At 36.7% G+C, this 21,242-nt stretch overlaps 1 protein-coding gene and 1 long non-coding RNA gene across 3 annotated transcripts in view; one reads left to right on the top strand and one right to left on the bottom strand.

Annotated features, from left to right (window-relative positions):
* Positions 1-21,242, bottom strand: part of vopp1 (VOPP1 WW domain binding protein) — a 98,931-nt gene that overhangs the window by 7,536 nt on the left and 70,153 nt on the right. For both annotated transcript variants that reach the window (XM_041247979.1, XM_041247981.1), the window contains exons 3-4: positions 18,267-18,344; positions 6,304-6,440 (exon numbers count right to left, since the gene is read on the bottom strand). In XM_041247979.1, the coding sequence (XP_041103913.1) occupies positions 6,304-6,440; positions 18,267-18,344 (215 nt within the window). The remainder of the gene's footprint in view (positions 1-6,303; positions 6,441-18,266; positions 18,345-21,242) is intronic.
* On the top strand, positions 15,257-20,277 carry LOC121314567. The gene is made up of 3 exons (XR_005950120.1): positions 15,257-16,274; positions 19,539-19,628; positions 20,082-20,277. It is a non-coding gene; the product is annotated as an uncharacterized LOC121314567 (long non-coding RNA).

Raw genomic sequence — 21,242 nt, 5'->3', positions numbered from 1 at the left:
ATGTGGGTCTCAACAACAAATGGGAGGTAGCCCCTTTGTCAGGAATTATAGGTTATTAAACCAGGTTGTTAAAGTGAAGGTTGAACAGACACATTCTGAGCTGAATAATCAAACCCAAGCATAGAGGCCATAACCATTATGCGCCCACCTGCTATCTGATACTTGAATCTCACTGAACCATTCAGTGAATGCCAGCAAGCATCAACTGTAGGAATAACAATGCTTTTAGGGCATATTGCCATTAAACATATACCCCATTGGGACTATTAGTCTAAAATTGACAATTCAGAACACAAACTCTAAACCAGCCCATCAAGCCTGTTCACTGAACCTTGGTTATTTGGTCTGTTTACAATGCTAACAAAACAACTACATGGCAAAGACAAATCCTCTCTGAGGGAGTCGGACATAAATCAAAACCGAAAGAAAGAAAAGAGTTAGTAAACGTGCCCAAGCTGGCCATAGTCAATTACTGGCTGCTGTAGGGCCTTGAGAGGCAAGTTAACTGGTAAATGACCGTGTGTCTTTAGTTGGACACAGTGTAAAAATTAAGTAAACCATAACCTACAACTACATACACTGTATTTAAAATTGCATAGTATAACACATGCTCATGCATCATTTAATCAAATTCAGACAAATATACAGGTCAGAACAAAGGACTGCCATACAAGTAGTTCCAACACAATTAGTCAAGCTAAAAATTGAATCATGACTTATATACAGTATGTGCAGATGAGTGTTATCACAATATCTCTGTAGGAAGTAATTGTTCATTTGATGAGTTGTTTGCTAATGCCCTCAACTACTCAAATGATGAAACACACAGGGTCAGTATAGATATGACAAGAAAAGGTGATATGCTCCCAAAGAAGGTAATCCAGCCAGCATAATTGTGTACACATACCCCTCCTCTTTTAGGTGAGGTGAAACTACAAACTACAGTGCTCCCCCTTTATAAAGCTGTTGTGGGGAGTCATAGTATGAGACTGCACTATTTGTGTTCCGCCTTATAACGAGAATACTAGTGTTAGTGTAATGGCATTATGGGGCAAACGGGAGCCATGACTGTACCGCCTTATAACTTGTTCCACAGAATAAAGGGCTGTCTTATAAAGGGGGAACAATGTACTTCATCAATGTTTCTAACTCATGTTGCTAATTCTGATTCATTTCTTTCTTTTAATACAGTGCTACAAAATTTTGTTTTAATCAAGTAGTAAATTAAAGCTATCACAGAATGGGCTTATGTTTTTAAGATGGTTTAACTGATACACAGTGGCTTGCGAAAGTATTGACCCCCCCCCCCCCCCCCCCCCCTTGGCATTTTTCCTATTTTGTTGCCTTACAACCTGGAATTAAAATGGATTTTTGGGGGGTTTGCATCGTTTGATTTACACAACATGCCTAAGGAAATAAGACAAAAAAACAGAAAACTTGAGCGTGGATAAGTATTCAACCCCCCCCCCCCAAAGTCAATACTTTGTAGAGCCACCTTTTGCAGCAATTACAGCTTCAAGTCTCTTGGGGTATGTATCTATAAGCTTGGCACATGTAGCCACTGGGATTTTTGCCCATTCTTCAAGGCAAAACTGCTCCAGCTCCTTCAAGTTGGATGGGTTCCCCTGGTGTACAGCAGTCTTTAAGTCATACCACAGATTCTCAATTGGATTGAGGTCTGGGCTTTGACTAGGCCATTCCAAGACATTTAAATGTTTCCCCTTAAACCACTCGAGTGTTGCTTTAGCAGTATGCTTAGGGTCATTGTCCTGCTGGAAGGTGAACCTCCGTCCCAGTCTCAAATCTCTGGAAGACTGAAACAGGTTTCCCTCAAGAATTTCCCTGTATTTAGAGCTATCCATCATTCCTTCAATTCTGACCAGTTTCTCAGTCCCTGCCGATGAAAAACATCCCCACAGCATGATGCTGCCACCACCATGCTTTACTGTGGGGATGGTGTTCTCGGGGTGATGAGAGGTGTTGGGTTTGCGCCAGACATAGCGTTTTCCTTGATGGCCAAAAAGCTCAATTTTAGTCTCATCTGACCAGAGTACCTTCTTCCATATGTTTGGGGAGTCTCCCACATGCCTTTTGGCGAACACCAAACGTGTTTGCTTATTTTTTTCTTTAAGCAATGGCTTTCTGGCCACTCTTCCGTAAAGCCCAGCTCTGTGGAGTGTACGGCTTAAAGTGGTCCTATGGAAGATACTCCAATCTCCGCTGTGGAGCTTTGCAGCTCCTTCAGGGTTATCTTTGGTCTCTTTGTTGCCTCTCTGATTAATGCCCTCCTTGCCTGGTCCGTGAATTTTGGTAGGCGGCCCTCTCTTGCCAGGTTTGTTGTGGTGCCATATTCTTTCCATTTTTTAATAATCTGTACTATCTGTACTTCTCCACAACTTTGTCCCTGACCTGTTTGGAGAGCTCCTTGGTCTTAATGGTGCCGCTTGCTTGGTGGTTCCCCTTGCTTAGTGGTGCTGCAGACTCTGGGGCCTTTCAGAACAGGTGTATATATACTGAGATCACGTGACAGATCATGTGACACTTAGATTGCACACAAGTGGACTTTATTTAACTAATTATGTGACTTCTGAAGGTAATTGGTTGCACCTTATTTAGAGGCTTAATAGCAAAGGGGGTGAATACATATGCACGCACCACTTTTCCGTTATTTATTTTTTTTAATTTTTTGAAACAAGTTATTTTTTTCATTTCACTTCACCAATTTGGACTATTTTGTGTATGTCCATTATATGAAATCCAAATAAAAATCAATTTTCAACAAAATAAGAAAAATGCCAAGGGGGGTCAATACTTTCGCAAGCCACTATAGTCCCATTCTGTCACTGCAGTGTGTACGATTTTAAAGCTTGTACAATTTTACAATTCTCTTTAGATATCACTGGGTAGCTTTCAACCTCTGTGGTCTCACACACCAGCAAATGGCCCTGTCTGTTAAGAAACAGGATAAGATCTGGCTCCTTTGTAGCTCAAAAGACCCTTTTGGGGTTGGTGCCTGCTTCTACCTCATAGACAAGATAACAAACTGGTTTATTTTATGATATAGAGAGCGGTTGTTACCTTGGGCTGAATGCCCTTGATTATGTATGTAGCTAATTAAAATACTGATTACAATCACAGTCTCACGCCTGGGCCGGCTTGATCTTCAAAGACTTCATCTGGGCGAACACAAGGAGGGGGGCTGGTTTTGTACTGTATTTATACCACTGTATTTCTGAATTAAGGCTCTCTCTCTCTCTCTCTCTCTCTCTGTCTCTCTCATTATCCAAATGGATATTAGAAAGTTTTTCGGTCGATACAGAGTCCTGCAGGGCTAAACCTACAGTATTGTATTGTTTTGTTTTGAAGATTTGTCCTTGCTGTTCATATGTGGTTACGTTCTGTACTGTGTATCACTGCATTTCCTTTTGTGTCAGAATTAAATTGTTTTTGTTGAAAATCACATCAAGAGGACTGGAATTATTATTTGTGAGAAATAAATCTAATCTTTTCAATCTTACATGTGCTTTTATCACTGTAATTTACTTTTCGCTACATTGTTTTGCATTATTATGAATGTAATATATTTTGTAATATATCTTTTAAAATGGGTTATTCAATATCGATAACTGTTCAAAAATGAACATAGATTTTAAAAGATTGGTACACTTTTTAAAATGTTGAAATATTGGTATATTGGACTTTCTGTTATATTTAAAATGGCTGCATTAGCGTCCAATTGTAATTTTTTAACAGTTATGAAATCAGGAAACCCTTACCCCTTACATTTCAAAAATGATCTGTGTTGAAAAAAAAAGAAAATGAACAAATTCACTTATTTCAAGTGGAATGACTCAAAAAGGACTGATCATGTTGGACTTTAAAGTAATGTATCCTTCAAATTTAAGACACCCTCAATTTGAGGGAAAAATCAATCTGCATCTACAATTATACAACCTCAATTATACATATGTAGGCAGTTTGAGGCCGTCTGCTATCACACAGAGCATTAGAGTTATGTGCTACTTCTCATTTCAAGTCGTGATTATTCACACCTGTTTTTCTCCCAATTTGTGAAATGTGGTGGTCTGATCAGCATTTCTGATTTCACGGATGATTCGACACTGGGCAGTAACATTTTGGTACATCTTTTCATATAGCCTGCAACCAAAATGTTTGGGTTTCAAAAATGTTTGGTATGATTTGGAAAATGGCTTTTTGAGACCTCAGATTATATTTATCTTATATTAAGTTTGTCCATGTTTGACTGAGGAAAAATACATTTCACAATATATTTTGGAGCCTGGTCTTGTAATAATGTGAACCTTTCTTTGACTAGTTCAGGCTTTCTGCTCCTCAGATAGTCTCAACTGGAAAAAAACCTTTAGAGTTCCCACTGTTGAGGTCAGAAACAAACCCACACAAACTCTCCTGATCTGCTCTTGTTATTGACTGGCTCTTTGGAAATTAATAATAAGAAGCATTCCTTTCCATCATCTTAATCTATTCTCCATTAGTAATGTAGCTGATTTGTAGCTGTTTTTATGTTTCCATTATCACCCATCTTACAAAATGCCCCTGCAATCATTAGAGACAGGATTATACGACTTAGGGCTGCTTTATGAATGAAGACATGTGGCATTAAGTGACAGCCTTTTTGACAGAACATATTTTCCCAGTTGGTGGGCTCTCGTCAAAAGAAGCTGCAGGTTTTTTTTTTTTTTTTTTTTTTTTTTTTTTGTCATTGTAGCTGTCTGCATTTATTTTTCCCTGTCTGTTGAAATTGTGGATTACGTTTATTTGCTTCATTTCCTTTTAATTAATGAAGTGCTACTTGCTTATTAAAATCTGAAATAAGTTTTTTTTGACAGACAGAGATAAAATGTGGTGGTCTATCAAGCCAATTTTTTAATTCCTCACTCAAACTACTATAGGCTAAAGAGGATATTGTATTCTCACAAGGTCATTATGTCAAAAGTAGTTTAATTTCGAAATGGTTAATTTACTCCTGACTTGGTATACTCAGTAGGCTGTTATAGGTATTTATAAGGTATTTATTACCAATGAATAGGCCAAATGCATCTAATTAAATCATAATTTGCATAATTATACAACAATTCTCAGAAACCCACTGCGATAGTTCATGAAAAAAACAAAAAAAAAAACTCTTGTTAAGTAACACGAGGAAAAGGCATCTTTTAATTAACAATTGCCTGTATAAAAGTTGATAAAAGTTGATTTGCTAAATGTACTTACATCTCAAATAGTTTGGCTAGAAAGACATATGCTTTGGACTGTGTGATCGACTGCATTGTCCTTTTATGCTAGTTGTTTAGTGTTTTTAAGAGGCTATGAGGTATTAGGAAGCGAGTCTCTTCACTGTAAAGAGTAGACCACTGTGCCGCAACCTGTCAAACATGTCGGGGGGCATTGTCCAGTAATACTTAGGTATAGGGGCCGATTAATATAATCAGAGATACTGCTTTATAATTACAGTAAATACTATAATCTGTTTTTTTAATAAGAAATTTGTTTTGCATTCAGTAAAGATCCAAACAAAATTTGTAGTCTATGTTTTGTAACAGTAACAAAATTGCATTTTATAGTGCATTCGGTAATAGATAAATGTCCCTGTTACAGCCACTCTTTATCTGACATTTTTTCTAGGGAACACTGAGATCCCACTGAGATTATATACTTTTCTATTTAGAGTTTCCAATTATTTTACTGCAGTTTTACTCCCTAATTTACAATGTCCAGTTATGTTCCCTTACCAAAGCAACTCCCCACAACCCTGGGAAACTGAAGGTCAGTGGGCGTCCTCCTCCGATCAAATCGCCTCTTCACACCAAGGAGTCCAACAGCAGATGTTGGTGAGATACTGCTCCAGTTCACCTGGTCCCAGTCCCCAGAAGTGCCTCCCCAACCCACTGGAGTGCCAGGGCTAATGCTCCTCTCAGATCCCTATCCAAGATTGGCAATTGGGCACATCCAGGATGAGTGCCTGTTCCCTCTGACACACCAAGTGGTTGTGCCTTTATCAGGTGAGCCATTCAGGGATCGCTGTCAGTGGGAATTCTAATATCTTACACAATTTAATTAGTATGGCATTTACTGAATCCACTGAAATACTCTTACTTTAAAAGTGAAATTTCTCAGTGTGTAGATTCATAAAAACAGCACTGTGAAATTGTTTCTGTGACCAGGGCTAGCACAGCCTATCGACGTGTTATGCCAGACACTTTTATCTCTGCATGTTGTGAGAGACTTGATATTATAACTCTGAAAGAGCAATGTCTCACTTACCCGACATGGTGTTCATAGGCTGTCTGGTGAAAGACACATTTAATGAAGGCTCATCTGTTAGATGGGAAGGGTATATTCGCCTCCGAATGAAGAAACCAGCACCACAACAGAACATCACCCCGATCATGAGCAGCAACCTGAGCAATGCAAATTTAGAAAACCATGTTACTGTTACTTTTACACATTTCTAATTAGTCTTCAGAACTGCTTCCATTATTCCATCTAACTGCATTGTCATCTCTTCTGTAGGGTCTGAAAGTAAAACACAAGCAACACAATGTTTGTGGTCACTTTTCCAGCTGCAACATTATTGTGATCCATGATTAAACAGAGTATGTTGCCTGTCTAGTACCAAAGGTACATGTACATCACTATTACAGTTATCAGCTACGTTTTAATAAGAATTAGATTGTTAAGACATCCAATGGAATTCTTTAAATTAGTTTTTGATGGTGCAGATCCAAGAACAAGTGGTAAAGTAGTTCCAAATAACTGGAATAGCTAAATTAGCTATTATATTAAACAAAAAAAAAAAGGTACCGTAATACGGAAAGGGTCTCAGCGGATGCAATGCATGAGACTATGGGAAGGATTTTAAAAAGGTTGTAAATGATAACTCCAGTGTTAGTCAAGAAATCGTATGTAGCCTTGATTTTGGCATGTTCAAGCAGTCGTTATGCCTATTTCATTATTAAATAATCATCCGAATGTGATTTCTGAAATGATGTTGATTTCCAAAATAATGTTAATATCTTAACGAGCAGTGCTTTTTGCGACTATTTCTTTTATTTGCATTGGAAGTAAATAAAATCTGTGTTAATTGTCATCATTTATCAGATGTTAATTTACACTTGTAAAATGAGGGTTTTAATTAATGAAACAGTATATAATTCACCGTGAAATAGACTGCGGCTGACGATACAGAGAGAGAGTGTGTACAGGACCAGAGTTAATTTCTTACAGCCAACCTAAATAATTCAACATTTGTAGTTTTGAAAATATTTTAGCCTTTTCTATACCTGTGGTTATGAATGAGATTTATTCACTTGTTTTAAACATTTGTAACCTTACGGAATGTTTGTTGTATTGCTAAAATGATATACCGTTATTTGCATCCAGTGAAATGTTACTACCAAGAAATTATCAATGCAACTGTAGCCTATTTTAGTTCTGCATATGCACATTATATGCCAGCTGACCTCTACTGTAGATTTTATTTAAATTATATAACTGAAATATTGGTATAGAAAATTGCATATTAGATATTGCAATAGTTTCTTTAGGTGATTGTGGATTTGCAATGCGTCCTTGGCTTTTAACACCTGTGTCTAATCCACACAAGAATGAAGAACAGGCATACAAAGGCACACAGACCCACTAGGAACGGGATCGAGATCATTGACAAGGAATTTGCCTAAATGTATTTAATGTTGTCAGACTCTCCCCACACTTTATGTACAAGGTACACTTTCACCTTCACATATTTGTATGCATATAACGTGTTCTGTGGCTACTTCTAATCACGTTGAGTTTATTTACCATGGAGGTAAGCAAAGAGTACCAGAACAAATGCATGATTAGAGGAATTCACCAAACAATTAACTGTAAACAAACAGTGTATTGGGTAGGGAGTTATCGTAATTTTCAAAGCTTAATAAATTTATAATGAAGAGTTACATACATGGTATACATGTATAATATAGCTGACAACTATAAACACAAATGGTACTTAAAATGTATTTATTTATAGCCTACAATCGTACATACTATAAAATAGACTAAAGTATTACATTCCAACCAATATATATAGATGGTTTATAGTAGTCCTTTTCTTTTTAACCAAAAAAAGACTGCAAAATGCATATTATAGTAAGTTGTGGCAAAATATCCCCCCAAAAGAGGGTAAATCAGAAGAGTTTAATTTGTATTTATTTATTTATTTATTTATTTTTAATCTGTGCTGTCCGATTTCAGCATTTTGTATGTGATGTGTTCTAAATAAATATCCATTCTGCATGACAAAATGACTTTTTACAAATTATACACATAATACATATTCTCATTATTTTTTATTTCCATTTGGCTGCTGCTCGCACGTGGGAGAGCTGCCTCCCTAGCCGTTGAGACAGGAAGCTATGTAGGTGACCTGCGACAATTAAACTTTTTAACAAGAAATGCATTCATTAACAACCTCATCAACTCAATATCAAAGCATTAACAGATTGATTTAATTAACACATTTCATTTGAAAATCACTTGCTACTAAAGCTCTCTTTACAAAAAGCACGAGTTCGATACAATAAGACTGGTCTATGAAAATACTGCCCTACATGTAAGTGGATTCCCAAAGCTTTTACTGCTGGTACTCACTGGTACTCTGTACCAGGACTTATTTTTATGCTGGTGTCCTGGGGGAAAAGTGGATCGCAGTCTAAAATTTAAAGGAGAGGTTCCATTGTTTCTAAGGTTTACGCATAGATCGCTATACTAGTGCTACGCCTGGGGAATTAGTAGATCCGATATATTAACAAAAAATAAATTTTTAATGGATTTTGTAACTATAAATTTACATAAATCAGTAGATCGGATGTATTTGACAGTATAATGATAGATAAGAGAATGCTGTAATATACATCCTAATAATAAAGATAACATGATTAAACAAATGACACAAAAACATGATACTTTTTCAACATTTATTTATCCACAAATGAGTTAGCAATCAATATCCATGTGTGAAAAAATATGTAAACCTCTAGATTCAGTAACTGGTGGCACCCCCTTGAAAGCAATTACTTCAACTAAGCATTTCCTGTAACTGTTGGTCAGTCTCTTACATCGGTTTTGAGGAATTTTGGCCCATTCCTCCTTACAGAACTGCTTCAACTGGGTGACATTTGAGGGCTTCCTTGCATGGACAGCTCGCTTCAGGTCCTCGTCCAACATTTCAATGGCGTTTAGGTCCGAACTTTGACTTGGCCATTCTAAAATGCGGAATTTCTTCTTCTGCAGCCATTCTTTTGTAGATCTGCTTGTATGTTTAGGATCATTGTCTTGCTGCATGACCCACTTTTGGTTGAGCTTCAGCTCACGGACAGATGTCCTGACATTCTCCTCTAGAATCTTCTGATACAATGCAGAATTCATGGTTGCGTCAATGATGGCAAGCCTTCCAGGTCCTGAGGCAGCAAAGCAGCCCCAAATCATCACACTCCCACCACCATGCTTGACGGTTGGGATGAGGGTCTTCTGTTCGAATGTAATGTTTGGTTTTTGCCAAACATAACGTTTCTCATTGAGGCCAAAAAGTTCTACCTTTGACTCATCTGTCCAGAGAACATTGTTCCAGAAGTCTTGTGGATCATCTATGTGCTTTTTGACGAACGTCAGACAGGCAGCAATGTTCTTTTTTCCTGGCTATCCTTCCATGAACACTATTCTTGAACTTTCTCTGTCTGACAGTGGATTGGTGGAGCTCCAGATCCTTAGAAACGGTTTTATAACCCTTTCTAGACTGATGAGCATCAATAACTGTTTTTCTGTGGTCCTCAGAGAATTCTTTTGATCGTGGCATGACGTGTTTCCACACACCTGTATGGTGAAGACCAAAGTTTCTGATCTTTATATAGGATGGGGCCTCCCAAACTCACCCCTGAAGATCTACCTAATTATTTAAACACCTGATTCTAATTATCCCCTTAATTGAGCTGATAAAACTAGGGGTTCACTTACTTTTTCACATATCCTGAATCTTAATTACTCATTATTTGTCTAAGTCATACATCATTTTGTTTCAAAAGACATGGAATTGGTTACTATAAACCCTAGTGAATATTTAAGGAATGACTGGTTTTGATTCAAGAAGACTAAAATGGTAAAACTGTGGAATTAGCATAATTATCATTGGGGTTCACAAACTTTTGCTTGGAACTGTATATTAATTGTTCCAATTCAGGTTTTAGAAATCACTCTGCACCCTTCTTATTTTGCCCCTTTTGAAAATCATGATGTATAACTTAAACAGTTGCCTATTCATAATACTCCAACATGAGTAATTTTAGCGATTCCGTGGATTTCCGCTTTTTCTGACCGTCTAGGCCATTTTCTAGAATCGTGTAAATCTGGAGACAAATTGCAGATTGTGCTTTTTAAAAATTTTATTTATTTATTTATTTTCAATCGACCATGCTACGGTTTACCACTTACACAGAGCGTATTATGTACCCATTTGTTACGTGATGGTTGATTGGCTGCTGCAAAATTATTCAGCCTACCACAAGGCTTCTTTGTGTATCCTTCTCTTTGCGCTCGCAATTTCATGATTTGACAATGCTGAGGCTGTTTGTAGAGCTTGACCAAGAAAACTGGTTGAACTGGAAGTGGCTAGACACAGAAACAGATGAGTTTTTGTTGGGAAGTATGTTCGGAAGCTGCACAGTGCGGGCAAGGTGTACTGCCTTCTTTGTTAAAGCACGGCAGTTGAGTAAAACAAGCTTTAGATCACCTCAAAACACCGAAACACAAAAACAAAAAGGCCGAAAAGCTGTAAATCAACACAACCAATTACAAACTCCCATTATTAAGTTATACTTTTATTTAATTTTATCTACTTAATTATTCATATTAAATGATGTGTACCGGTAACCTGTTTTTTTTTTTTGTCTGTTTTTACAACAATGTACTGAAATTACTGGGTGTCTAATTTTCGACTATATGCAAACAGTTACAGTAGATATTTAACACATTTTTATGCAAATATGCTCCATTTCTTCTATTATTAACCACTCAGATCATAATACACCCATATTAACTTTAAAAATTGCCCACTCTCATGCCTGAATACTGCAGGCGCACAATATTTATGCAGAGTGTTCATCATTCTAACTATTCATTTTTTAGTTCTCTACTGTACCTTTATTTTTGCGATGTTTTCAGTAAACTACTTTACTTATGAATTGTTGAATGTTTTTACTATACAAGAGCCCAAGCCTAAACACTACTTATTTTCACTACTTTTTTTCAGTGCCCTTAAGAACGTAGTCAACACGGATAGGACCAGCTGGGATTCAGGTCACATAATTCTTAGTATTTTGTCTGGCTACAGGATGTCAAGGCACTGATCAACTGGTTGCTCTCCCTTCTGTTTAATGTTTTTAAGAGAACCGAGGATCATCTTACAGCAGCCAAGCCCAGATGACCAGACTGATGCTATTGAAGTTTCTTCGCCTGCGAGTATTCTTGTGGAAATGGAAACAAAAAAATAGTTTTTGGTATGGCAAGAAGTGAAAAAAAAAACTCCCAAAGAAACATTCAAAGAAACATTCAAAGTGACTTCTGGGACTTAAATTAACATTCTGAAAGATTTTTTTGACTCCTTCTAACTTAATTGTGCCATTTTCTTGTTATGAAACTTATCATGGTGGTAAATATTTTTTTTTGTGAATATGGCCCAAAGTACCCCACCAAACAGCAAAAGAAACAGTTTTATTTCACTTTGTCTTCGCTATTTTTTTGGTTACTTGAAAAACAAAAATCTTACACTAAACTACCACATATAAAAAAGCTGTGTTTTAAAATAAATTACACTTACTGAATTTCAATTATTTTCAAATATTTTAGGTCTAGCTGCAGAACAATTAGAAAAGGCCAGGAGCAAACAGAAAAGAGACCACGACAGGAGAAGAAATGTTGAGCAGTTTAGTTTTAGTGCTGATGATGTGGTCATGTAGCAGAACATGATCCGAAAGGTATAATATATCACAAAACTTCAGATTTTTAAAGGACTGTGGCAAAGTGGTATGCAGTGCAGGTGTGATGCGGTGATCAATGAAAGACAGACAACGAGAATTCAGGTGCAATGGTATTTATTTATAATCTAAAGTCACTTGATAACTGCAAATAATAATGAATGGTAGTACACAACAAAGTGTACTACACAATAGAAACACAGTATAAACACACACAAAACACAACATGGTCACAAGTCCAGCTAACGTACAAGTGGTGAAATATAATTTATTAGGTGAACAACAGTGCAGTGTTGTCCAGGTTTGTGCTGGACTTTAGTGACAGCTCCTGGTACGTGTTTAGCCATCTAACAATAACAAACAAGCATTAATTAGGCACGACAAAAACAAACAAACACTCGGTATAATTCACGGTCCTTTGGGTACATCCGTAACCATAGCAAAGGAACGCTTTGATACGTCCCCTTAAGTACCGTCAATCACACTCCCTTGGTTAGCGAGTGCAATTGCTTTAGCCAATCAGCGATCACCACATCACTTCCCATGTGGGTCGATGATTTAGTCTACCGTGGCTCTGCCCCCTTTCCAGACGGCCGACTTTCCCTGGAATGAACTGTCAGACCTTCAAGTCTGGGGCATGCTGTTCTTTTCCACAGTGCCCTCACAGGTCAGGAGGGAGACTTATAACCAATGTCATTTTCTCTCTGTCACAAGGACCTGTAAGGATAATGATTTGATTTTTGTCCCCAGCTGTAGAACAAATAGCATCTGATGAAGGTTCTCTAGCAATTTCTTAATACCGTTAATGCAGCCATTGCGTTTCATTCTTAAAGGGCACATTGTGAGGTAATCAAAGATAAAACAAATAACAGATCCACTTCAGTAAATTCCTGCTTAGTTGGTATTATTTACATTCACAACTATGTTTGACAATGTCCTTCCTGACTCTCTTCCTTTCAAAAAAAGAATTTGATCTATTGCTGAAAGTGACTGCTTTCTAGTGCCTTCTGTTTCAGTGGTGCAGGATTCCATTCTGGCTCGGCACATACCACCTAAGTACAGGGAAGACTGGGACATGGTCCAAGATAAATTTTAACACAGCAGGTGGCTTGCTACTCCTGCTATTGACAGTGCACTGTATTTAATAAGTATATAATTTCCTGAGGTGTCATTCTAAAAGTCATCATTACTGTAAACCAATGTGATTTGGGAGGCATGATGTGGGCCCCCCCCCCCCCCCCCTTAATTCCTTCTTACCAATACCACCTGTTAACCCCTTGCAGTCCTATGTCAGAGCAGGTCCAACATTACAATTTTCCCTTTCCAGTCCGATGTTGGACCCTGTCTGATATCATCAAAAAGACGTAAAGTAGAGGTCTCTAGTCATTTTTTTTCCCCGAAAAAAGCCAAGAAAACCTTTCAATGGCCGAATGAAACCGAAAAAAAATTTAAAAAATTGGCCCCATGCACTACAGAGATAACACGGACATAACAGAGGAAATAGCTGCTTCTGCACCGACTCAAAGAATATCACAGACATTTACAGAGGTTTTATTTGATGTTATAGTAATAAAATAATGACTTGGATGGAGGAGTTAGGAGAGTACTTATCAGTATGCACGTCTATAAAGAGGTATGTGAAAAATACAGTGACAAGGGGTGTCCTTTTGAGATTAAATGCCTTTTAAACCAGTTTTACTCTGAACAAATATATAAAATAAACAGCATGCGTGAAAATAAATTGGACCTGACCCGTCTGAATAAATGGACTACACAGTCCTGCAAGAATACGGATTAATCATGTAAATCTAATTCAATTTATATTTGAAAATGCTATTTTTCTTTCTCTGCAGAATCAGATTTTCAAATGGTGACTGCATTCTCTTCCTGGACAATCTCCGATAAATACGCTACCGCCACAGCATGCTCCATGTACTGTGCCACAGCACGCTCCCGTCGACCAGCCATACAGGCTTCTGAAGATATTATTCCCTCTGTATGTACTACCCTTACACCCATTTAGTTACAAAAGCTACTGAGAAAAGCTTCTTGCCGAGGGTAAACATCCGCCATGACAGCAGCATCTGTTGCTCCCACCGAACCCTGCAGTCTAGCAAAAAGACAAGGTTCTTGCCGAACTGTCAAGGAAAGGGTTGAAGTCAGACCTGGAAGAGACACACACAATACTGGCATATGGAAGCGCTGATGCACACGTTTAATAATTAAATAAAGAGTGAACAAAACACTTCAAAACAAAACAGCACAGTGGCCAAAATAGCCATAGAACAAAACAAACAAGTATCGTGCTGGTGTATGACCTGCACACGTAGCAATTGTTATTTCTCTTTACTCATGAACCAACCTTGTTCAGCCAAAGCTGCAGGTTATTTATACATGTGACTGTCTCCAGATAAGTAATAAATTGATCAATCTGGAGAGTTTAGCATGGATGGGGAATGTCAACCCCATCCATGCTGTAAAATAATTATCAATAAAACATTGTGTTTTAACACACTAAACCATAAATTTTAAATAATGATAATAGAAAATACACACAGAGGTGTATGCCGTTACTGCAGTCAATGGAAATACTGGCAGAAGAAGTCTGGCTCCCCCGGACATATAGCCAGCCAGAAATGCTGACAGCAAGGCGGCACACTCCAGCCCTGGCAACACAACCAGTTGCCCCAGCACTAATCGAGTGGTGACGAACAGGCATCCCCGGGCGCTGCGGGCTTTGTGTCCCCGGGCAGTACAGGCTGGGTAACCCCGGGCGATGTGGGCATGGCGTCCCGGGTCAGTACAGACTTGCGGGAAGCTAGAGCAGTGGGTAGTCTCCCTCTCATGGGCGCTGGACACTCGGGCTTCCGAGTGTAATTTATTCTGGAGCTCGCACTGGCTTTTTAACACTGTATAGTGTCTGGCTCTGCATCAGCGAGGTACCAACCTTGGTCCTAGAGGCAGGTGAGGAATTGTCCCGGTCCGTCTGCAGGCGAATCCATTCCCCGTCGACTCCACCTCACCCCAATTAAAGGTCTCCATGATTATTATTATTTGTTTATTTAGCAGACGGCTTTATCCAAGACGCCTTACAGAGACTAGAGTGTGTGAACTATGCATCAGCTGCAGAGTCACTTACAATAACATCTGACTCGAACGACGCAGCACATGGAGGTTAAGTGACTTGCTCAGGGTCACACAGTGAGCCAGGATTTGAACCGGGGACCTCCTGGTTACAAGCTCTTTTCTTTAACCAGCAGACCACACAGCCTCCTAGAAATTAACTGAAAGGTATGACCAAAATAGCGTGAGAAAAAGGTGAGACTTATTTTTATTTTTCCAAACCCAGCCCATATTTTAACTAAACATTCCAGCTTCCCGCTAATATCCTGTTGCAGCTAATTCCGGAAATGGTGAAATTAAATTTGTGAATTTAAAAAGTGCAGTTTGTGATTTATCATTGAGTAGAAAGACAATGTGGACAGTCCACACTAATTTACATTGATAATCCTGTTTTATAGCATGATCCTCATTTTACAGTAAATTGGACCTCTGCACTGCGATAATGAGATGCACAGGAGCAAAGGTGCCAACGAAGGAAGTGATTGCTCGAGTTAAAAAAAGGCTTTTGAAAATAGTATTTTGGTGCAAAGCTATGAAAAGTGGGGCAGTGCAAAATTAGCTTACAAGCAATTACAATTCAAATTGTTTATGTTCAGAACACAATATGAACTAACTTTTAAAGCCCTTCATGCTCTTGCCCTAAATTACATATTAATATTCAATATAAACTATCCATATTCAGTATAAACCCTCTATACTACACTTATATAGTTTAAAATTACCCAGATCTTCACATTCAAATGACAATATTTGAGTCCCAATGTAATTTTTCCTATTGAAAACCACCTTTGGATATATCTTTCACTCAGTATTCTACACAGTTGTCTCCTTCTGACAGCTTTAATCAACTGCAAAGATTCATGTCTTAAAATTAGCCTCCATCAAGTATTGAGTTACCAGATCTTTTATTACCAGTAATACATTTTAATTGTGTTTCATTAATTGAAAAAATAAATATTAACTATTTTGTATGCATTGCCCTGCACTTATCTATTTATATATTGAGCTTTTGTGTATTATTAGTTCTTTTCAGCATCGCAAGACACTTCTTCCGGGACCCTCACCAGCTGCTTTCCCCCCCCCCACAACCAAACAAATCAGGTAGGATGCTCCAGACAGAGCGTCTGGCCAAACAAGTACTGCCACTGGCTTGTGGGGCGCATGCAGAAGTCAGTAACTGGCATTTCTTGACTAAACTCGGAAATCGGAGTCCAGTTCAAAACAACAACAAAAATCAGAAATTATTTTCAGACATTTTAAAGTTATTAAAAAACACATTTCGGCGGCACTATTGTTTGAACTACCAAAGCACAGCTCTGTTCTGAATTTCAACAGCACACCACTAGATTGAATGTAAACAAAGACACGTTTGAAACTAGTCCCGTATGCATGTTATTCCACTCATGGCACTTTGCTTATTTTATTCCATTTATTTGAAAAAATGAAAATGTATGTCAGTCTAAATATACCCACACTTGTGGTATAAGTACACCATAAGCAGAGGGGGATAGAGAGTCTGATTACTTAAAACAATGGATGAGGGATGTAAAGAACTGAAAATAAAAGGGCAGTAACACATAACCTACTCATTTTTAGAGTTTCAGAAATTTGAATTTTTACAGTTGGGATTTTACAGACTTCCAGCTATGGCCAAAAGTTTTTGTAATCATGTTATCAAATAAACTACAAAATAGCCATAATAGTAGTACAATATTTCATGTTAGATTTCAAAATATCACATTTAAATTTGACAGTTTTTTTTGTTAAGTATATGGAAAACTATAAAGCAGCATGTTATTCATGTTAACTCAACATTATTCGACTTTATGAAGCAAAATGTGTTAATGCAAAACGTTTGGCCATAGTCGTATATGTCCCTAGAAGTTAGAATCTCCACTCAAGGGGACCCAAAAAGTTGGCAAGTAAAGCTGGCTGAAGAAGCTTCAAACTGTAGACTATAGTCATTACAGTATCTACAAATTCCACTGTTGTTTAAATACCAATGTTATGAGTCTTTGCTGCCTGTAAACTGTAAAATATGGCTCTATTTTTTATGGTTTTAAAACCCAACTGTTAAGATCAATTGAATAGATCATGAAATCATTTTATCATTTAAAAAAAGTGGTCATGTAGAAAATGCAGGGTGTCTCGAGAAAACAAAGAAAACATGCTCACGTGTCTCCACAGACACAAGTGCCCTGCATATCGAAGCTTTTATGACTGCCAGGGAGGGGTTTTGTGGCAGGGTTTTCTAATTTTTTCATGTTCATGTTCATGTCTGTCTAATTATACTCATTTGTTGTTATTAAACGTATAACACGTACCGGGAGCTGTCGTGTAAGGCCAGCACCAACCCGGACAACACTTCACCACTGTGCACTAATAAATTGTATTTCACCACTTGCATGTTAGCACTCACTCTGGACTTGTGATCGTGTGTGTGTGTGTGTGTGTGTGTGACTTTGTGTGTTAGTTTTTTTAGTTTTTAGTTATTCTGCCATTAATGTAATTTGCACCCCTTCCACCTGTTAGAAAACAGCAGAAAAGTGTTTCATTTTATGACGGAAACAATGTTCGGGCTAAGAGTCAGGTTGAAACACACACAGATCTAGACAGCAAGTTTTGGAAGGCACTTTTGATATTGAGGGTCAAGAAAGGTGAATGATTTGATGGATTAATTAAGTGGCAGCTGCCCAGACACCCAGATAGAAAAACAAAAGGAAGATATTGACCTTTCTTTAATCTGTGAGGGATTTCTAAAAGCCTGCAAAAAAACACAGTTTTTACAGTCATTTTATTTAATGCGCGTCGATTGTCTGTTCAACTGCTCGATCTAACAAATAAAAGAGCCTGTCACAAAACTGCCAATAGAGAGTTGGCTGTAATTGCCAGCCAGGGCGGCACTTCTTTGATGTGGCTGCAAGTTTGCCAAATGTTTTTGTATGTGATCGTTCTTAAAAGATTATTCTTCATCACAGTAGACCAACTGTCTTCTTCACTGTGGCTAAAACTGACTTCAAACAGAAAAAATGCAGCTTTTATAGAGAACACAACAAACAAATAAGTCATCACTCACAGCATTCCACAACTTACCAGAAGTACCATAATCTCTGGATGGAGAGGGCCCTTACACAGCACCGTGTACCACAACAGTCCTCAAAGGAACGGCATCTGAAACAATAATTATATCATTCATAGGTTATACAAACCTGTCAACATTTTACAAATAAAGACATTGAAAAAAGAACCTCCTTTTATTGTAGCTTTTTTTTTTTTTTTTAACCTTTTTACCTTTTAACATAAACAGATGCACAGTAAAAGGAGTGTTTTATAAAAGCCAACATGTAAAAATCTACTGTTGAAACCATGTATAAAACACATGCCTGTCAAACACCCTTCTTAATTATGTGTTGGCAAATAGAGAATAACAAATTGTATTAATTTGAATGCAAACGAAATAAATTTAATCACATTTTCTAAGTAGTAAGTAGTGGCATTCTGAAAAAATATAGCGTTACATGTCCCTACAACAGCTACAACTCTTTAAATTACATGCCTGTCATTTTTCTTTTCATTGTTAACATCCTGACAACTTTTTATACATAAAACTTTAAGGTCTTTCTCAAAGGTTTTTGTGTTTTGTTTTTTGCTTTTTTTTTTTTAACGCTCTTCTTGCAGTGATTGAGAGGGCAGCTCTCAAACCCCAGTAAACCAGAGTGGACATTTTAAAAAGCGCTTTGAAACAGTGTTGAAAGCGTAAAAAGCTGTAGCAACACGTGCACTGTAACAAAAAACAGTTAAAAATACAGTAAAAGTACACTAAATAAAGAAGGGTTTTTTCCGTTTTTTGATTTCACAGTTTTTTTTTTTTTTTTTTTTTTTACCGTAATTTATAGTTACGTACAACAATACGTTAAACTGAAGCCACACCCTTTGTAACTTGGAGAAAAAAAAGCAGGTGCCGTTTTTTCTTCTTGCATAAACCGTTTCAGCAACAGGTAAATTAATTCATTGTATTATGTATTTTATTTTTTAAGAATCATTTTTATTTATTTTTACTTCACAATACTTTAACCTTTTTTTTTTTCTTCTTCTCTCTCGCGGATTATAGCCAATAGGCATGTATCTGGTGATGTTAGCAAACTTAAAATATCGACAATACTTTTTTAACCTTTTTTTTTTTTTTTTTTGGTTCGTGGATTATCCGATGACATTATAATAAGAATATTTTAAGAAGGATAATTATAATGGATATCTTTGTAGTTTATATTTAAAAAAAAAATCAGTATTCGTATGCTTAACAAGATTAGATACGTTTGCTGGAACTTTTTTTTCAATCAAATATTAACATATTTTTTGTTATAGAGTCCTGACAGTGCTGCTAAGGGAAATACATAGGGTGCCAAAAATTAAACACGTCTGAAGACTCAAGCTACACAGAATTCCTACAGGATGGTAAGTAGGACTCGTATATTACAACAATCAGGGATAGTGATATGATTCCCACTAAATATCAGTTTAACTTGTATTAATTGTGCAGATGAAGTAGAAAACAAAAGGTTGCAGCTCGGAGTATTTTCCATGTGCAAACTGCCCACTCCATAGGAAATTAATTAGATGGGCAGTTTGCCCACCGTTTGCACACATGGAAAATACTATAGCTCGTGGATTTAAAAAAAAAAAAAAAAAAAATTAAAACGTTGTATATTTTCATGATTGATAAAGTTTTTGAAATACACTCTGCCTACGCATCCCCTTGTTCATAAACAGTTAAACATTTCCACAATAAAGGCTTAATGTTTCAGGTGCTCAGCACCCATTTACAAAATAAACAAATCACATGACTTCTACATACAAAAAAACAGAATTTTTAAAAAGTAATTATTATAAATAATTATTTATTTACAGATTCTGAAGGTGACAGCCCCGTTCCCACCACAAAATGAAAAACCAAAGTACAAAAAGAAGACATTTTTATTGAAGTGCTGGAATTGCAAAAGGGAAATCTTTTGTTGGAAAGGGAAAAACTCGATTTGGAAATGAAAATGCCAAAATTAAAAATAGACCAATTAGGGCAGAGTCAATAAAAGGGAAGGGCTTGATACAGGGGTCCTATTATTATTATTATTATTATTATTATTATTATTATTATTATTATTATAAAGTAATATATAATCACTTCAACATGATATATAATTACTAAATTGATGTATTTTGAAAAACATATTTACAGTATAATCGTAAAATCTTAACTTCTGAAGCTTAGACTAGTCATTTTTGTATTACTTTAGTATAAATACATGTTAATTTGGATTCATATGTTGTTTTTTTCTGACTTTATGTGAACGAAAAGACACACATTTGCCCGTTTTCCCATTGGAAATAGTGATATTTGGAAATAGCACTGTCCTGGTCACAAAAGCAAAGTTTGTGGGGAATAATAGCCATTTTCTATACTTTTGAGGCATAAGCAATTAGGAAATAACACTTACTACCCAGGAACAAAAATTGTGTTACATAGTGTATATTATTATTATTATTATTATTATTATTATTATTATTATTATTATTATTATTATTATTATTATTATTATTATTATTATTTATTTTTTTTCTTAGCAGACACCCTTATCTAGGGCGACTTACAGTTGTTACAAAATATCACGTTACACAATATCACATTATGAAACATCACTTTACAGATAAGAGCAGATGTAAAGTACAGTAAAATCAGTATAAAGTCAGAGCAGTAAAAGTATAGTAAAAATATTTGCTTATAAGAGTACATTCCATTAAGAGTATGTAATAAGTACAGTAAATGGATAATAACAATTTCAAATAAGAGCAATTACAAAAAAAAAAACATGAATACAGATACCTTTAGGAGGTTCCCTCACCAGAGTAACATGGGGGAGAATAATATTTCACTGAAATAAGAATCACATCCAATACCTTTTTATCTGTTGTTATATTGGACTATTGCACTTTATTTAATAAATCTGCTTTTTTTTAATTTTAATGCAGATATCCTAATAATGTATCACCAGCAAGAAAAGTGAGATGTGAGAT

Source organism: Polyodon spathula, chromosome 4 (genome assembly GCF_017654505.1).
Source record: "Polyodon spathula isolate WHYD16114869_AA chromosome 4, ASM1765450v1, whole genome shotgun sequence".
Lineage (NCBI taxonomy): Eukaryota > Metazoa > Chordata > Actinopteri > Acipenseriformes > Polyodontidae > Polyodon > Polyodon spathula.
This window is presented reverse-complemented; position numbering and strand designations above follow the sequence as displayed.